The 15,608-nt window shown below is 33.8% G+C and overlaps 1 protein-coding gene across 1 annotated transcript in view; it reads left to right on the top strand.

Annotated features, from left to right (window-relative positions):
* NCAPG (non-SMC condensin I complex subunit G) overlaps positions 1-15,608 on the top strand; it is a 38,374-nt gene that overhangs the window by 21,249 nt on the left and 1,517 nt on the right. The window contains exons 14-19 of the mRNA XM_082391867.1: positions 2,070-2,297; positions 9,761-9,942; positions 10,230-10,404; positions 12,666-12,827; positions 13,059-13,197; positions 13,591-13,674. Coding sequence (XP_082247993.1) covers positions 2,070-2,297; positions 9,761-9,942; positions 10,230-10,404; positions 12,666-12,827; positions 13,059-13,197; positions 13,591-13,674 — 970 coding nt within the window. The remainder of the gene's footprint in view (positions 1-2,069; positions 2,298-9,760; positions 9,943-10,229; positions 10,405-12,665; positions 12,828-13,058; positions 13,198-13,590; positions 13,675-15,608) is intronic.

The raw sequence follows: 15,608 nt of genomic DNA, 5'->3' as shown, positions 1-15,608 counted from the left end.
TATTAAGTATAGCGCTTTTTACTCTAAAAATGAGGTAAAAGGTTCATTAAGATGCCCTATATACCATTATGAGTACTTCTGAAAAATTGTATTGAGAAGTTGTTGTTTTCAAGTAGAGGAGATTAGAGTTAGACAACTATATAAAATTTCTAGTACTGCAGCAAAAGAAATACCATAGAACTCTTTCCAAAGACACATAAATTCACTTGACTTTTAAAGATGAAATGCGGATTTTGATCCTTTTAATTTTTGCTGACATAACATCAATAATAAGTGTTTTGGTCATTTCAGACAGAAGAAATGTAATATGAATTTAATGCTTACAAGTGTCCTGGAGCATTAGGAAGTTATTTAATACTAACTCATACCCCACTTGACAGAGCTATAGGAGCCTTGATACTGTTTGCTCCTATATAATTTTCTGTAGTGAAAAAGAATTGTCAAAATCAAGTTCATGTGAAAAATAAATGAATGTTTCTTATCAAGACCATTCCATAATTTTACCTTAATTTCAAATCCAAACAGTTAATAGCAGCCTTGTCATAGAATTAAAATTTTTAAAAATTAAAGTTTACCTTTTTTTAACTTTAAACAACTTTGATCTCTGAACTTTTTTCAGGGACTAGCTATTAATGTTTGCCTGAAAAAATAACTAGGTATAATTTTTTGTACATTAAAAATGTGAATGATACCAGATACAAATGCAGTAGAATAAATTGTATGTGGAATTTTGCCTATATTTTGAATGTTATTCTGAGGTGGGCTTTTATTAGGTCCTCAAAGGGGTTCACAATCAAAAGAATTTAACCACTGAATAGATTCAATTATTTATCTTTATAAAGGTATTTTCAGAGCTATCATTGGAAGATTTTAGATTAAGGGAAAAGAGCAGTATTTTGGGGGAGTAAGAAATCAGTTTTTTTTTTTTAATCAAGTTTTAGTAATAGAAATTGACTTAAGAAATATATCCACACTTGTTAGAAAGGCAGGAGAGGGAAATTATTTCATTTAGAAATCTTTCTTAAATAAATATCCAATATTGAGAGCTATTGCTAGCCAGTGAGGGACTGAGAAGGACAAGGAAAACCAAGATGCTGTTGAGAGTAGCATGTTTAGAATTTGTAGAGAATAGTCATGACAGTACATTCTTATAAATAAGCATTTGGCTTTGGCAGATTTGCAAGTCTTGCCAAAAGAAAATATGTAATAGATGTGTCTTGAAATTTCCTTCGAACTTTTGTAATTTGGAGCCATTTTTCTCGATTCATTCATTTGACCAACTTGTGGGTGATTTTTCTTCATTCTATGGGCTAAGCTGTATAGCCAAGTAGCTTATCAGTGACCAAAATTGAAGTGCGTTAAAAAATATAGTAAATCTTTTCATAGTAGAAATATTCAGCTCTATTTTTTTCATGGCTTTGAAATTTGGTATGTAAGAATTCGGTTTTCTTAAGTCAGGATAGACTCATACAAGCTGCTGGGTTTTATGGATTCAGGATAGATTCATAGAAACTTCTGGGTTTTATGGTTCACTTCCTTTTATAAAGAAGTCCAGTTCAGTGAAAACTGAATTCACTATTAATGAAATCTGAATTTATTGAGCTAATAAGGGAAAAATTTCTTTAATGAAACTTGATAACCTAGAAGAGTACTGATGTTCCAATGAATGCTTTTCATTGGTTAGAATGTAATGTTTTTGTCTTGATAGATGGCCCCAAACAATTGCAATATATTGAACAGTTTTTCTAGATCTTAAAAAAATAATAAAATCATAGTTAAACATATACTTTTTTGTATATAAAAGGAACAAATAATATAATTCAGCTTGACTTTAGTTCAGGGAATTTTTTTGACTGAAGACAATTTTTCTGAAGGAAATATAAAAATGTCATGGTATAAATTTAAAAAAAAATAACTTTAAAATAAATTTTAAGTTTTAAAAAATATTTATATAGACTTGACACTGTTGTTGCAATTAGATTAATAATAAGATATATGTTAATTTTATGTAGCATAAACAGAATAAAAATATACCTAATTTGCTTTTGGTGGGGGATGTTTCGATTTAGGTTTTGCAAATTGATGATGTGACAATAAAAATAAGTGCTTTAAAGGCAATCTTTGACCAACTGATGGCATTTGGATTTCAACCATTTAAAACGAAAAAAATCAAAGCTATTCAAAGTGAAGGTGCAGAAGTAAACACTAATGAAGAGCAAGAGTCAAAAGAATCTGAAGAAGAGGCTGATACAGCCAAGAATGTTCTGAAACTACTTTCTGATTTTTTAGATAGCGAGGTAAGAAATAATCATAGCCCTATTATTGTGAAAGGTTATTGTCAGCATATATATGTTTATCCTCTTTGTATTTTTTAGGCTGAAGTTTAAACTTGGCTAACATTTTTTTTTTAATTTGCCTTTTGAATATTATAATTAAATCCTACTTTCACTTCTAATATACCTAATTTCTCACTATCAAATTACATTGTGTAGAGAATTGAAGTGTAAACAAAAATGAAATGACTATTGGGAGGGGTTGTTATTTTTTCATCTTTTTTCTCTGTCTTTGTGATCTGTGACTTACAAGTTTCCCCCCTAAGGGTCTTAAGAAATAATTTAAAATAATCTTACATTGGGTGGGTGGAAGTTCTAAGATATGATATGGGATTAGATCTCTTTCCTTAGGGTACTCATGAACTACATTTTTATAGCATATGTAAACATTTAAATTATAAAGTTTTTATCATTTTTGGTGAGGTGAAATTGACATTACATTAAAAATTTTAGAGTGAACAATTCATTGACATTTAGTACATTAAAAATATAGTGCAACCACTGCCTCTAATTTTTAAAACATTTTCATTATCCCAAAAGGAAACTACCCATTAAGCAGTTGCTCCCTATTTCCCCTACCACCAGCCCCTAACAACCACCAGTTTGCATTTTGTCTCTATGGATGTAACTCTTCTGGATATTTCCTATAAATGGAATAAGAAAATATGTGGCTTTGTGTCTGCTTTCTTTCACTTAGCTTGTTTTCAAGACTGTTGTGGCTTATATCACAAGCCTTCTTATGGCAGAATAATACTCCATTTTATGTATATACCAGAATTTGTTTAGCCATTCCATCCATTGAAAGATATTTGGGCTGTTTCCACCTTCTGGCTATTGTGAATAGTGCTGCTGTGAAGATGTATTTGTCTGAGTAGCTATTTTCAATTCTTTTGGATATATTTCTAGAAGTGGCGTTACTAGGTCATATATTAATCCTTTTTTGTTGTTGTTTTTAGGATTTTGCCCCTGATCCGTATCCCAACTAGTTAATGAATACATCCTCACATATTGGTCTTTTTTTTTTTTTTTTTTTTTTTGAGTGAGAACATTTAAGTTCTCTCAGCAAATTTCAGTAATACAGTAGTGTTATCAGCTAGTCACCACGTTTTACATTTGGTCTCTAGAACTTATTCTGTTTTTTCTTTTCTTTTTTTTTTAGGTATAATAGAACTGAAAGTATACCCTTTTCCATATTTCACCCACCCACCAGTCTGTGGCAACCACTTTTTCTACTCTGTTTCTATGAGTTTGACTTTTTAAAAGATTCTGCATATAAGTCATATCATGCAGTATTTGTCTGTCTTTGTCAGGCTGTTTCACTTAGCATAATGTTCTCAGGGTCTACCCCTGTTGTTGCAAATGGCAGGATTTCCTTCTTTTTATGGCTGAATAATATTGCACTATATATCTCACATCTTCTTTATTCATTCATTGATGGACACATGGGTTGTTTCCATATCTTAGCTCTTGTAAATAATGCTACAATGAACAGGGGCATGCAGATACCTCTTTGAGATTCTGTTTTCATTTCCTTTGGATATATACCCCCAAATTGGATTGTGTTCTTAATTTTTTGAGGAACTTCATTCTGCCTTCCAAAATGACTGTACCAGTTTACATTCCCACCAGCACTGCACTAAGGTTCCCTTTTCTCCACATCCTTACCAACACTTTTTTCGTGTCTTTTTGATAAAGCCATTCTAACAGTATGAGGTGATATCTCATTGTAGTTTTGATTTGCGTTTCCCTGATGATTAGTGATGTTGAGCAGCTTTTCATGTATCTGTCAGTCATTTGTATGTCTTCTTTGGAAAAATGTTTATCAATTCCTCTGACCATTTTTTAATCAAATTGTTTGGTTTTTACTATTGTGTTATATGAATTATATATAATTTTGGATATTAATCCCTTATCAGATATATAATTTGCAAATATTTTCTCCCAGTCCATAGGTTGCTTTTTCATTTTGTTGATAGTTTCCTTTGCTGTGCAGAAGGTTTTCAGTTTGATATAGTCCCATGTGTTTATTTTTGCTTTTGTTACCTATGTTAAGGAGCTTACTATCCTGTTTTTTGTAGGCGTTTCATGATTTCATGTGGTAATTTCTTTAACTTTTTGAGGACCTGCCAAACTGTTTTCCATAGCAGCTGAACCATTTTACATTCCCACCAACAAAGAACGGGGTTCCATCCTTATCAACACTTGTTATTTTAAAATAATTTTGTTGTTTTATTAATAAGAAAAAATTGTTACTAAAAATTTTAGCCATCTCGTTTTGAATTGCCTTTCCCTAATAACTAATGATGAGTACCTACATGTGCTTTTTGGCTATTTGTATACCTTGTTTGGAGAAATATCTATTCAGATCCTTTGCTCATTTTTAAATTGGGCTGTCCTTCGGAATTCTTTATATATTCTGGGTAGTAGATCCTTATCAGATAAGTGATACGCAAATATTTTCTCCTATAGGTTGTCTTTTCGGTTTCTTAATAATGTCCTTAGATTTTTTAAAAGTTTTAAATTTTGATGAAGACTAATTTATCTTTCCTTTTGCTGCTTGTGCTTTTGGTGTTATATCTAAGAATACGTTGCCGAATCAAAAGTCATGAAAATTTATCTCTGTGTTTTCTTCTAAAAGTTTTACTCCTTTAGCTTTTAATTTAGGTGGATTGGTGCATTTTCAGCTAACATATGGTGTGAGGTAGAGGTCCAACTTCATTGGTTTGCCTGTGGACATCCAGTTGTCTCAGCACCATTAGTTGAAGAGACTGTTCTTTTCCTATTGAATTGTTTTAGTACCATTGTGGAGGGTGAGAGAATCAATTGATCATAGGAATATGGGTTTATTTCTAGACTCTCAATTCTTTTCCACTGTTTGTGTCCACCCTTGTACCAGTACCTGACTGTTTTGATTCATGTAACTTCATAGTAAGTTTTGAAATCAGGGAGTTGAGTTTTCCAACTTTGGTTCTTTATTTTCAGTATTGTCTTGGCTATTTGGGGTATCTCACAGTTCCTTATGAATTTGAGGATTGGCTTTTCCATTTCTGGAAAAAAGTCTATTGGAATTTTGATAGGGATTGCATTGAATATGTAGATTGCATTGGGCAGTATTGCCATCTTAATGTTATGTTTTCCAATCCATGAACTCGAATATCTTTACATTTATTTAGATCATTTTTAATTTCTTTCAGAAATGGTATATAGTTTTCAGAGTACATGTTTTATACTTCCTTGATTAAATTTATTCCTATATATTTTATTTTGGTTGCTATTGTAAATGGAATTGTTTTCTTAATTTCCTTTTTTGGATTGTTCATTCTTGTTATATAGAAACTCAACTGTTTCGTGTGTGGATTTGATTTTGTATCCTGCAACTTGGCTGCATTCATTTGTTAGCTCTTGTACAATAGTTTCTGTGTGTGTGTGTGTGTGTGTGTGTGTGTGTGTGTGTGTGTGTATTCTTTGGGATTTTTTCTATAAGACCAAGTCATCTGTGAAGAGACAGTTTTAATTCTTCCTTTGCAATTTGAATGTCTTTTGTTTTTCTTGCCTAATTGCTCTGGCTAGAACTTGCTGTACAGTCTTGAATAGCAGTGGTTAAAGCAGGCATCCTTGTCTTGTTTCTGATCTTAGGGGGAAAGTTTTCAGTCTTTAACCATTGAGTATGATGTAGATTCTTCATAAATGCCCTTTATCGTTTTGAAGAAGTTCTCTTCTGTTTTTATTTGAGTTTTTTTTTTCAGTCATGAAAACATGTTTAATTTTGTCAAATGGTTTTTCTACATCAATTGAAATGATTATGTGATTTTTTTTTAATTGCTATGGTACATTACATTGCTTGATTTTCTTATGTTGAACCACCCTTGTATTCCTTGGATAAATCCCACTTGGTTATGGTGTATAATCTTTTGAATATGTTGTTGGATTCCATTTGCTAGTAATTTATTAAAGATTTTTACATCTGTATTCATAAGGGAAATTGGTCTGTAGTTTCCTTGTATTGGTCTTTGTCTGCCTTTGTTATCAGTGTAATACTGACCTCATAACCTGAGATAGGAATTGTTTTCTCCTCTTCTATTATTTTGGAAGACTTTGAGAAAGATTGGTGTCAAGTCTTCTTTAAGTATTTGGTAGAATTTACTAGTGAACACATCTGGTCTTGGACTTTTCTTTTGGAGAGGTTTCTGATTTACTTATTCAATCTGTTTATTGTTATAGGTCTGTTCAGATTTTCTATTTCTTCTTGAGTCTATTTTTGTAATTTGTGTGTTTCTAGGAAGTGGTTCATTTCATCTAGGTTGTTTAATTTGTTGGTATTCAGTTCTTATTATTCGTTTATAATCCTTTTTATTTCTGTAAGGTCAGTTGCAATGTCCCTGCTTTTATTTCTGATTTTAGTTATTTTCATCTTCTTTTTTTCTTTGTTAGTCTAACTAAAGGTTTTTCAATTGTGTTCATCTTTTCAAAGAACCAACTTCCGGTTTCATTGATTCTCCCCACCCCACCCCCGATTTTCTATCTCTTTTTTAGTTCTTTAAAGTGTAAAGTTATTGATTTGAGATTTTTTTTTAATGTAGGCATTTACTGCTATAAATTTCCCTCTGAACACCATTTTTGATGCACACCATAAGTTTTTGTTTGTTGCATTTTCATTTTTATTCATCTAATTATTTTCTTTTTTTTTTTTTTTTTTTGGCTGCATTGGGTCTTCGTTGTTGTGCTCAGGCTTTCTCTAGCTGCGGCAAGCGGGGGCTACTCTTCATTGCGGTACACAGGCTTCTCATTGTGGTGGCTTCTCTTGTTGTGAGCTCGGGCTCTAGGCACACAGGCTTCAGTAGTTGTGGCTTGCAGGCTCAGTAGTTGTGGCTCATGGGCTCTAGAGCGCAGGCTCAGTAGTTGTGGCGCATGGGCTTAGTTGCTCTGTGGCATGTGGGATCTTCCCAGACCAGGGCTCGAACCCATGTCCCCAGCATTGACAGGCAGATTCTTAACCACTGCACCACCAGGGAAGCCCCCATCTAATTATTTTCTAATTTCCATTTTGATGACTTCTTTGACCTTTGGTGTGTAAGAAGAGTGTATTGTTTAATTTACAGACTTGTGAATTTTACAGTTTTCATCTCTTGTTGCTTTTCAGGTGTATTCCATTGTAGTTGGAGAAGACATTTTGTATAATGTCATTCTTTATGAATTTATTAAGTCTTGTTTGGGGCCTAATATAGCCTCTGTTCTTGAGAATGTTCCCTGTGCACCTGAAGAATGTGTAGTCTGCTAATTTTGGGTGGAGTGTTCTATATGTTTGGTAGGTCTAGTTCATTTATGGTGTTGTTCAAGTCCTCTATTTCCTTATTGGTCTGTCTAGTTGTTCTGTCTATTACAGAAAGTGGAGTATTGAAGTCTTCAGTTATTATTTCAGAGCTGTCTGTTTCTCCCTGCAATTCTGTCAGTGTATGTTCATATATTTTGGGGCTCTGTTGTTTGTTGTGTATATGTTTATAATTATCTTTTTGATGAATTGACCTTTTATAAATCAATATTTAATGTCTTGTATATCGTAACAGTTTTTGACTTCACATTTGGACTGCAAAATGGCGGAAATAAGTCCTTCCTTATCAGTATTTTCTTTTTTTTTTTCTTTTATCTTTATTGGAGTATAATTGTATCAGTATTTTCTTAAATTTTGAGTTATTAGCCAAGTGATAGACTAACTTCTCGTTGGCAGTTGTCTAGTGCTGTGGGCTTGCTGACATTGCATAGATGGAAAGCTATTGCACATGAAAACTGTTTGACAGTAGATGAATGAATTTTGTTTTTGTTTTTTAAAATAGTGCAGGTACATTAATCTTTTTCTGGCTAAACTAGATTCTGTGGGTTTGATTTTATTTTTGTCATAACCACTAAAAAATCTTGACTTCCTTGACTGTCCCCTGGGCCATAAATAATAGTTTTTCACATGCTTTAAAGTATGTGAATAGTTTTAAATAGTTTTTAAATAGTTTTTCACATGCTTTAATTGGGACAAGTCAAAGACCTGTCCCAATTAAAATTCCCATATTAGAAATTTTTAAAAAGACAGAGGGCATGCAGCCTTTGGAGTTGGAGACTTAAAGATTTGTGTTCTGGTAACATCTGTGAATCTTCAATAAGGTATTTACTGTCTCTGTCCTGTTTCCTTATCTTTAAAATGGGAATAATGATGCCTATTCAGTGGAATAATTCTTTAATTTAGTCAACAAATATTTGAGAGCTATTTATGTGCCAGTCACTATATGCTCTTGAGAGTACAATGCTGAGTGGAACAAAGTCTCTGCCCTCATGGTTGTTGTGAGCCCTAAATGAGTTTGTATGTGGAAAGCACATGCCAGTACTGTGGCACTTATTAATCTTATCAACCTCTACATTTTTCTTCTTATTTTTGAGTTTTGAAAAATTACTGAAATAGTTCTTGTATCTGCTCATTCCTCTGTTTTTCCTCCTGTCCCCTCTAGTTTAGGCTTGTCTTTCATTCCCAGATTATGGCCTGTCTAGATAATTTTCCTGAAATCTCATTTAAATCTTGTCTCCCTACCCTTTCAAAAATCTTCAACCATATTTCTTTACCTAATTTTCGAGGTGTCTCTAATCTGATCACTGAGCAAACTTACTTTCCATCAATAATAATAAATAATCACCAACATTTGTTGAGGATTTACTGTGTAGATAGCACTCCTTAGAGCTTTACATGTATTATTTCTTTGTGTTTTTTGATAAGTAGTTTTATTATCCCTTTTTTTGTATATGAAAAAAGTGAGGCACAAAGAAATTAAGTAATATGCACAGGATTGGATCATGCAACTAGGAAGTGTCAGAGGCTTGAATTTAATTCAGGCTCAATAACCAGTATTTTTAATTACTACTCTTTTATACCTGTACCTCCATTTGAATACCACTACATCTTTTCCATTTTCTTCTTTAGGTTTGTTTTGGTTTCTCTTTCTAGGAATGCCTTTTTCTACTTGTACACCTTCTATTCACATTTTACCTATTATTCACACACATTGCCACACCCACCTCTGGAGCTTTCATTTATAGGTACCTTCTCTGATGGCAGAGACCATTACTGAAGGTTTTCTATATCTTAGCACCATGATAAGTGTTTAATACATATTGTTTTGATTTCTGGTTTCACAATATTATAAGATCTTTTGGTTTTTCTAAAGAGTTTAAAAGGAATTGAAATTTTCATAGCTAGACTAATAATTTGTCACATAGCCTTAACCTAAAAGGAAAAAACAAAATCTTTTTATGTGCCTTTAAAAAAATTCATAATAGCTGGAATGATTTTGGATAGTTTATATAAAAATACTTATTTTAGGCTACAATGTAAGGCTTAAAAAGGAAATACAAATAAAAAATTTCTTTTAAATGAAAGTCATTTTTAATAGGTGTCTGAACTCAGGACAGGAGCTGCAGAAGGACTAGCCAAGCTGATGTTCTCTGGGCTTTTGGTCAGCAGCAGGATTCTTTCTCGTCTTGTCTTGTTATGGTACAATCCTGTGACTGAAGAGGATGTTCGACTTCGGCATTGCCTAGGCGTGTTCTTCCCAATGTTTGCTTATGCAAGCAGGTATTTAGTCATATCGATAAATCAAAATCTAACTTGAAGTTAGATTCAGGCTCCCTATGAGTCATATCTATAGTATTTTGTTGTTAATGTTCTTTTTCTTCAGTGGTAAGTGAGGAAATGAGAAGAACTTACTTAGATTCTATCTACCTGAATTATTTGGCTCTTTCCTAGATGAATATGTACTGTATCTTGGTGGGGTGCATTTTACATATAATGTTGTTGTTGCTGCTTTTTAAAGAATCATATGTTTTTTCTTTGCCAACATACCTCAAATTGTTTTTCAATAGGACTAACCAGGAATGTTTTGAAGAAGCCTTTCTTCCAACTCTACAAACACTGGCCAATGCCCCTGCATCTTCTCCTTTAGCTGAAATAGACATCACTAATGTTGCTGAGTTACTTGTAGATTTGACAAGACCAAGTGGATTAAATCCTCAGGCCAAGAATTCCCAAGATTATCAGGTAGGTGAGTATGTTAGCCTGTGGATGGTCTAGGGATGGTAACTGGCATGCTTTGGTAAAATAATCCCTCTCATAGATTCTTCCAAATAGTGAGAAGCTACATATAGATCTTGAGATTTCTAGTTTATATGGTAGCACATAACACAAAGCAAGAAAAAGAAAAAGATCTTTTGCAACTATGTGGGTGGACCTAGAGGGTATTATGCTTTGTGAAATAAGTCAGAGAAAGACAAATACTCTGTTATCACTTATATGCAGACTCTAAAAAGTAAAACGAATGAATATAACAAAACAAACACAGTTATAGAGGACAAACTAGTGGTTACTAGTAGGGAAGGGGAGGGGAGAGGGACAAGATAGCGATAGGGGATTAAGAGACATAAACTACTATGTATAAAATAAACTACAAGGATTACTGTACAGCACAGGGAAATGTAGCCATTATTTTATAATAACTTGAAATGGAGTATAATCTATAAAAATATTGACTCACTCTCTTGTTCACCTGAAACTAATATAATATTGTAGATCAACTATATTTTAATTTAAAAAAAAAATCTTTTGGGAAATGGGGAGATAATCATATAAAAATAGAAGTAATCGGTGCTAACATTTTTGCTACTGAAAAGAAGTTACCGAAAATTCATCATCCTTACTACCCCCTCCCCACCTAGTTCTGGCTGTTAATCATTCTGAATAATGACCTGTTATGTAGGACTCATTGAGTCCTCAATTGTTGGCTTACCTGCTCTGTTTCTGATACAAGGAAGGAGAATTCAAAGAATGAAACTCACCTCATGCTTATTAGTTTTGTTTTTAATTCGAAGAAGATATAGTAAGTGCATACTCTCCCACAAATTACATGTAGGCTGGTTTTTAACCCTTTAATATCATTTGATCAAACATTCACCATATTGAAAATTAATGTGTTAATTATTTCAGATGCCAGCTGATTAAGTTGAAAATATTGGTCTTCTGTTTTGTTATTTAGTGACTGCATACTTCATTTGAGTTACTATGTTACATGTTATTGGAAAGAAGATTACAATGGATATTAAGGCAAAATATAGTAAGGGTCCGTGATATAGCTACAAAGTGCTTTAGCACTTTAGAAGATGGCAAGTTTCATGTGGTATGGGTGATGAGTACAGCATTACTAGTTTTAAATCTCACTGAGTAAAATTCACTTAGGCCTTGTTGGGATTTGGGGAGTGGTTTGGATAGAGAGAAAGACTTAGTAAAGGTGATTAAATGTAGCTGGTAGTACAAGTCATGTTGGGGAACTATGGAAAAAATCTGTCAGCTAAGGATCCTGAATAAGCCTGTTAGGGAAGAACATTAGGATAGGGAATTTGGAGTTGACTCTATTTGCAGGGCGTATAATGAAAGGGTATAATGAAAGGGTTAATGGGATGACAGTTACTTATTAGGAAGATTAATTTGGTGGTCAGTTTCATTAGGTGAGGTGAATTGGTAAGAGGAATAGGGAGAGAATATTAATAAAGAGAGCAATTAAAAGTTGATATAATTAGGAGATAAAAGCTTACAGAAAAAGAATAATAGAAAGTCGTAGTAGAAAGTAGACAGAAAAAAGTAGTAGAAATTGACATAGAAAAAAAATTGCGAGTAGAAAAGCCTAGAAAAAAGAACTTTGTGTGAGGCAAGGGAGATGGAGGAATCCGAGATAACTCTGAGGTCCTAAGTGTGGGTGACAGAAGACCTCAAAGAAGCTGTTGACATTAGGGCGTACTCTCATGATCAGCATCTTGGAGGAGTGAGGGAAATAGATTGGGCAGAGGAAGAAGTTGAACTGTCATGCAGCCTTAAGGTCCCAGCTGATCTCACAGAAGTTCCAGAATTGGGATAGTTCTTTGCTTTGTCCAGAATTGAAACAAGGCTGGGCTGTTGTACCTGTACATCTACCAGTTATTGAATGGGGACTAACCCTTGCGGGGGAGGTGTGACCTTAGGCAGAGCCCATTGTCTCCAGCTTGGATCAGTTCTGCACCTGGGAACTTTTAGCCTCCATAACTCATGGTAGCCTGGAGAATGAATGGTCAGTAGTAAAGCAGATGGATCTGGGCCCTGTACCACAGCATCCACTCTACAAGAAGGGGAGCTCACGTGGGGAGGACTATGATAATTTTGTTGTAGACATTTTGGGATTATGTCAAGATAATTCGTTGGAAATGATAGATGTGTCAGACTGTATTGTAATCATACCATTTCAATTGACAAGGATTTTTCTCTTGATTTTCCAGGCCTTAACAGTTCATGACAATCTGGCTATAAAAATTTGCAATGAGATCCTAACATGTCCATATTCACCAGAAATTCGGGTCTATACGAAAGCCTTGAGTTCTTTAGAACTCACTAGCAGTCTTGCTAAAGATCTTCTGGTTCTACTGAATGAGATTCTGGAGGTAAGTAGTGTCTAGTTACTCTTAATGTGTATAAATTTTTATCAAAGTAGAATTTACATGATTCTATTAATTTACACATACATTAGTATGCTGTGACTTTGCTCATTTGAAGTAAATATTTCCTTCATAAATTTAATAGAAGTTTTAGAATGTTTTATTAACTTTATCAGAATATAGCGTTTTTGAAAGAAGATTAGAAAATTCTGCATTAAAAAAAGTTTTCTGTTACAGCAAGTAAAAGATAGAATGTGTGTGAGAGCTTTGGAGAAAATCAAGGTTCAGTTAGAAAAAGGAAATAAAGAACATGGTGACCAAGTTGTAGCGGCACAGGATGACAACACAACTACAACTGTTTTTCAAAGCGAAGATGGTAATGACATACTAACCTGAGTATTTATAAGATTCTGTCCTTTTCATCTTTACTGAGATACATTGTTTTCCTTCTCTAACATATATGTGATTGTATGTCAGAAACAGAAGAAAAGCTTTTCTAATTAAATCCCCTTAGGAAAGTGTATTACTGATAAGTGTTTACTGTATAGTTTTTTGGTGTATATTTCTCACCATGTGACCATGCATACTATGTCCCTAAGAGTTTTGCTTGCTTATTTTTCCAGTGTTCACATTTTTTTGGAACACTTATTTATGATAAGTTTTCAATAGCTGCTATTGGGACTGATTGTCATTGATTTGATCATTTAAAGTATTTCATGAGGCTACTTTTAATTTAGTTAATTAATAATTGTATTATTTCCTTTAATAGAAAACAACAAAGAAGTATATATAACTCCTGTCAAGGGTGTAAAAGCAACCCGAATGAAATCCACTCAGCAAAAGACCAACAGAGGTAATATATGGATTGACTAGCTTTTTTTTAAAATAAATTTATTTATTTATTTATTTATTTATTTATTTTTGGTTGCATTAGGTTCTTCGTTGCTGCGCATGGGCTTTCTCCAGTTGCGGCGAGTGGGGGCTTCTCTTGTTTGGAGCACGGGCTCGAGGCACGTGGGCTTCAGCAGTTGTGTGTGGGCTCAGTAGTTGCGGCATGCGGGCTCTAGAGTGCAGGCTTAGTAGTTGTGGCACACGGGCTTAGTTGCTCTGCGGCATGTGGGATCTTCCCGGACCAGGGATTGAACCCATGTCCCCTGCATTGGCAGGCGGATTCTTTTTTTTTTTTAATTTATTTATTTATTTTTGGCTACATTGGGTCTTCATTGCTGCGTGCAGGCTTTTCTCTAGTTGCGTCGAGCAGGGGCGCTACTTTTCGTTGCGGTGTGCAGGGTTCTCATTGTGGTGTCTTCTCTCGTTGCGGAGCACAGGCTCTAGGCGTGCGGGCTGTAGAGCGCAGGCTCAGTAGTTGTGGTGCACGGGCTTAGTTGCTCCATGGCATGTGGGATCTTCCTGGACCAGGGGTCGAACCCATGTTGCCCACATTGGTGGGCGGATTCTTAACCCCTGAGCCACCAGGGAAGTCCCCTGGATTGACTGACCTTATAATAAAACTTTTCAGTTTTGTTATCCAGTGAAATACTTTGTTTCCTGAGATAGGTATAAAGATTATTCATTGTCTTCAGTATCCTTAACTTTCTTTTTGATTTGTTTTAGCTGATATTAGGTTTTGCTTTCTGTCTGAAAGACATCAGTGTTGCTTCAAGTGCTTTTGATTGAAAGAAATATGATGCAAAAGATCATACTGCAAAGGACTATTTGGGTTAAATTAAGATTTTTATTATCAAATGATGAACGATGATTTTATATTTATATTATCAGTTGTTTGTGGTCTGTCCTTTATATGATTAAGCATTTTTGTCCCTTTTATCCTCCTAGTATTTTTCTGGGCTTCTGTTTTCTGTTTTATTTCATATTTTCCCAACATAATTTATTTTCAAAGGGATATCCAACAATAGGGGATTTGCTGGAATAAAGTAAGTGTTGACTATTAGGGGATCACTTAGGAAAAAAAATGTGAAATTCAAGGTCTTTTTAATCTTTTATTATTATTTTCTTATTACAAAAGCAATGCATGCTTATTACAGAAGAATCAGAAAACACATCCAAGCAAACTAATCAAAAGAATGCTAATAATTCCACCTATGAACCAACCATTATTTTAATCCCTGAAAAATATTTTTTGAGGCCCTTTTCTGTGTAGACTTAATTTTTTTCTAAATGGAAAAAAATAATATTGTTTTGTAGCCAATCAGTTATTTAAATGCTAATTGCTGGATAATTGTTCCACATTAGTCCCATATTGTTGGATGTTTTCTTGGGGATAACTGCTTTAGAAGTTTACAAGCAAATATGTACAGTTGGAAGAAAACAGAAACAAAAAGTCTCACTTGAATAAGTAGGGTATATAAATTTCAACCAAATGATCATACTGAATAATTTGGTTTTGATCAGATTGCTTTTAGGTATAAGAACACCACCTCTTTTTTTTTAATAGCTCAAACTTCATTTATGTATGCTGTTTTATTATCATAAATGAGCATCACAGGCCACTTCACTGCTTAACCTTGTGAATTTCTAGCTAGTAGAATTTTTGTAACCCCCCAGCATATAAAGGGCTTTAATTTTTATACTGAATGTTTTAGAACACACATTTGAATTGACCATGTATATGTTTGAATATTTTACAATAGACCGTACCTTACTGATTAAAGTTCTGTTTACTTAGGATCTGTTTTATGGGCTTAACCTCTCTTTTTAACCTTAATTTTCATTAGGTTCTCCATATACCTTGTGCTATGAGGTACTTTCTTTATATAACATTTTTCA

This window comes from Balaenoptera borealis (assembly GCF_965194805.1).
Source record: "Balaenoptera borealis genome assembly, chromosome: 4".
NCBI classification, from domain to species: Eukaryota; Metazoa; Chordata; class Mammalia; order Artiodactyla; family Balaenopteridae; genus Balaenoptera; species Balaenoptera borealis.
Note: the sequence above shows the minus strand (reverse complement) of the source record. Positions and strands in the feature narration are given on the sequence as shown.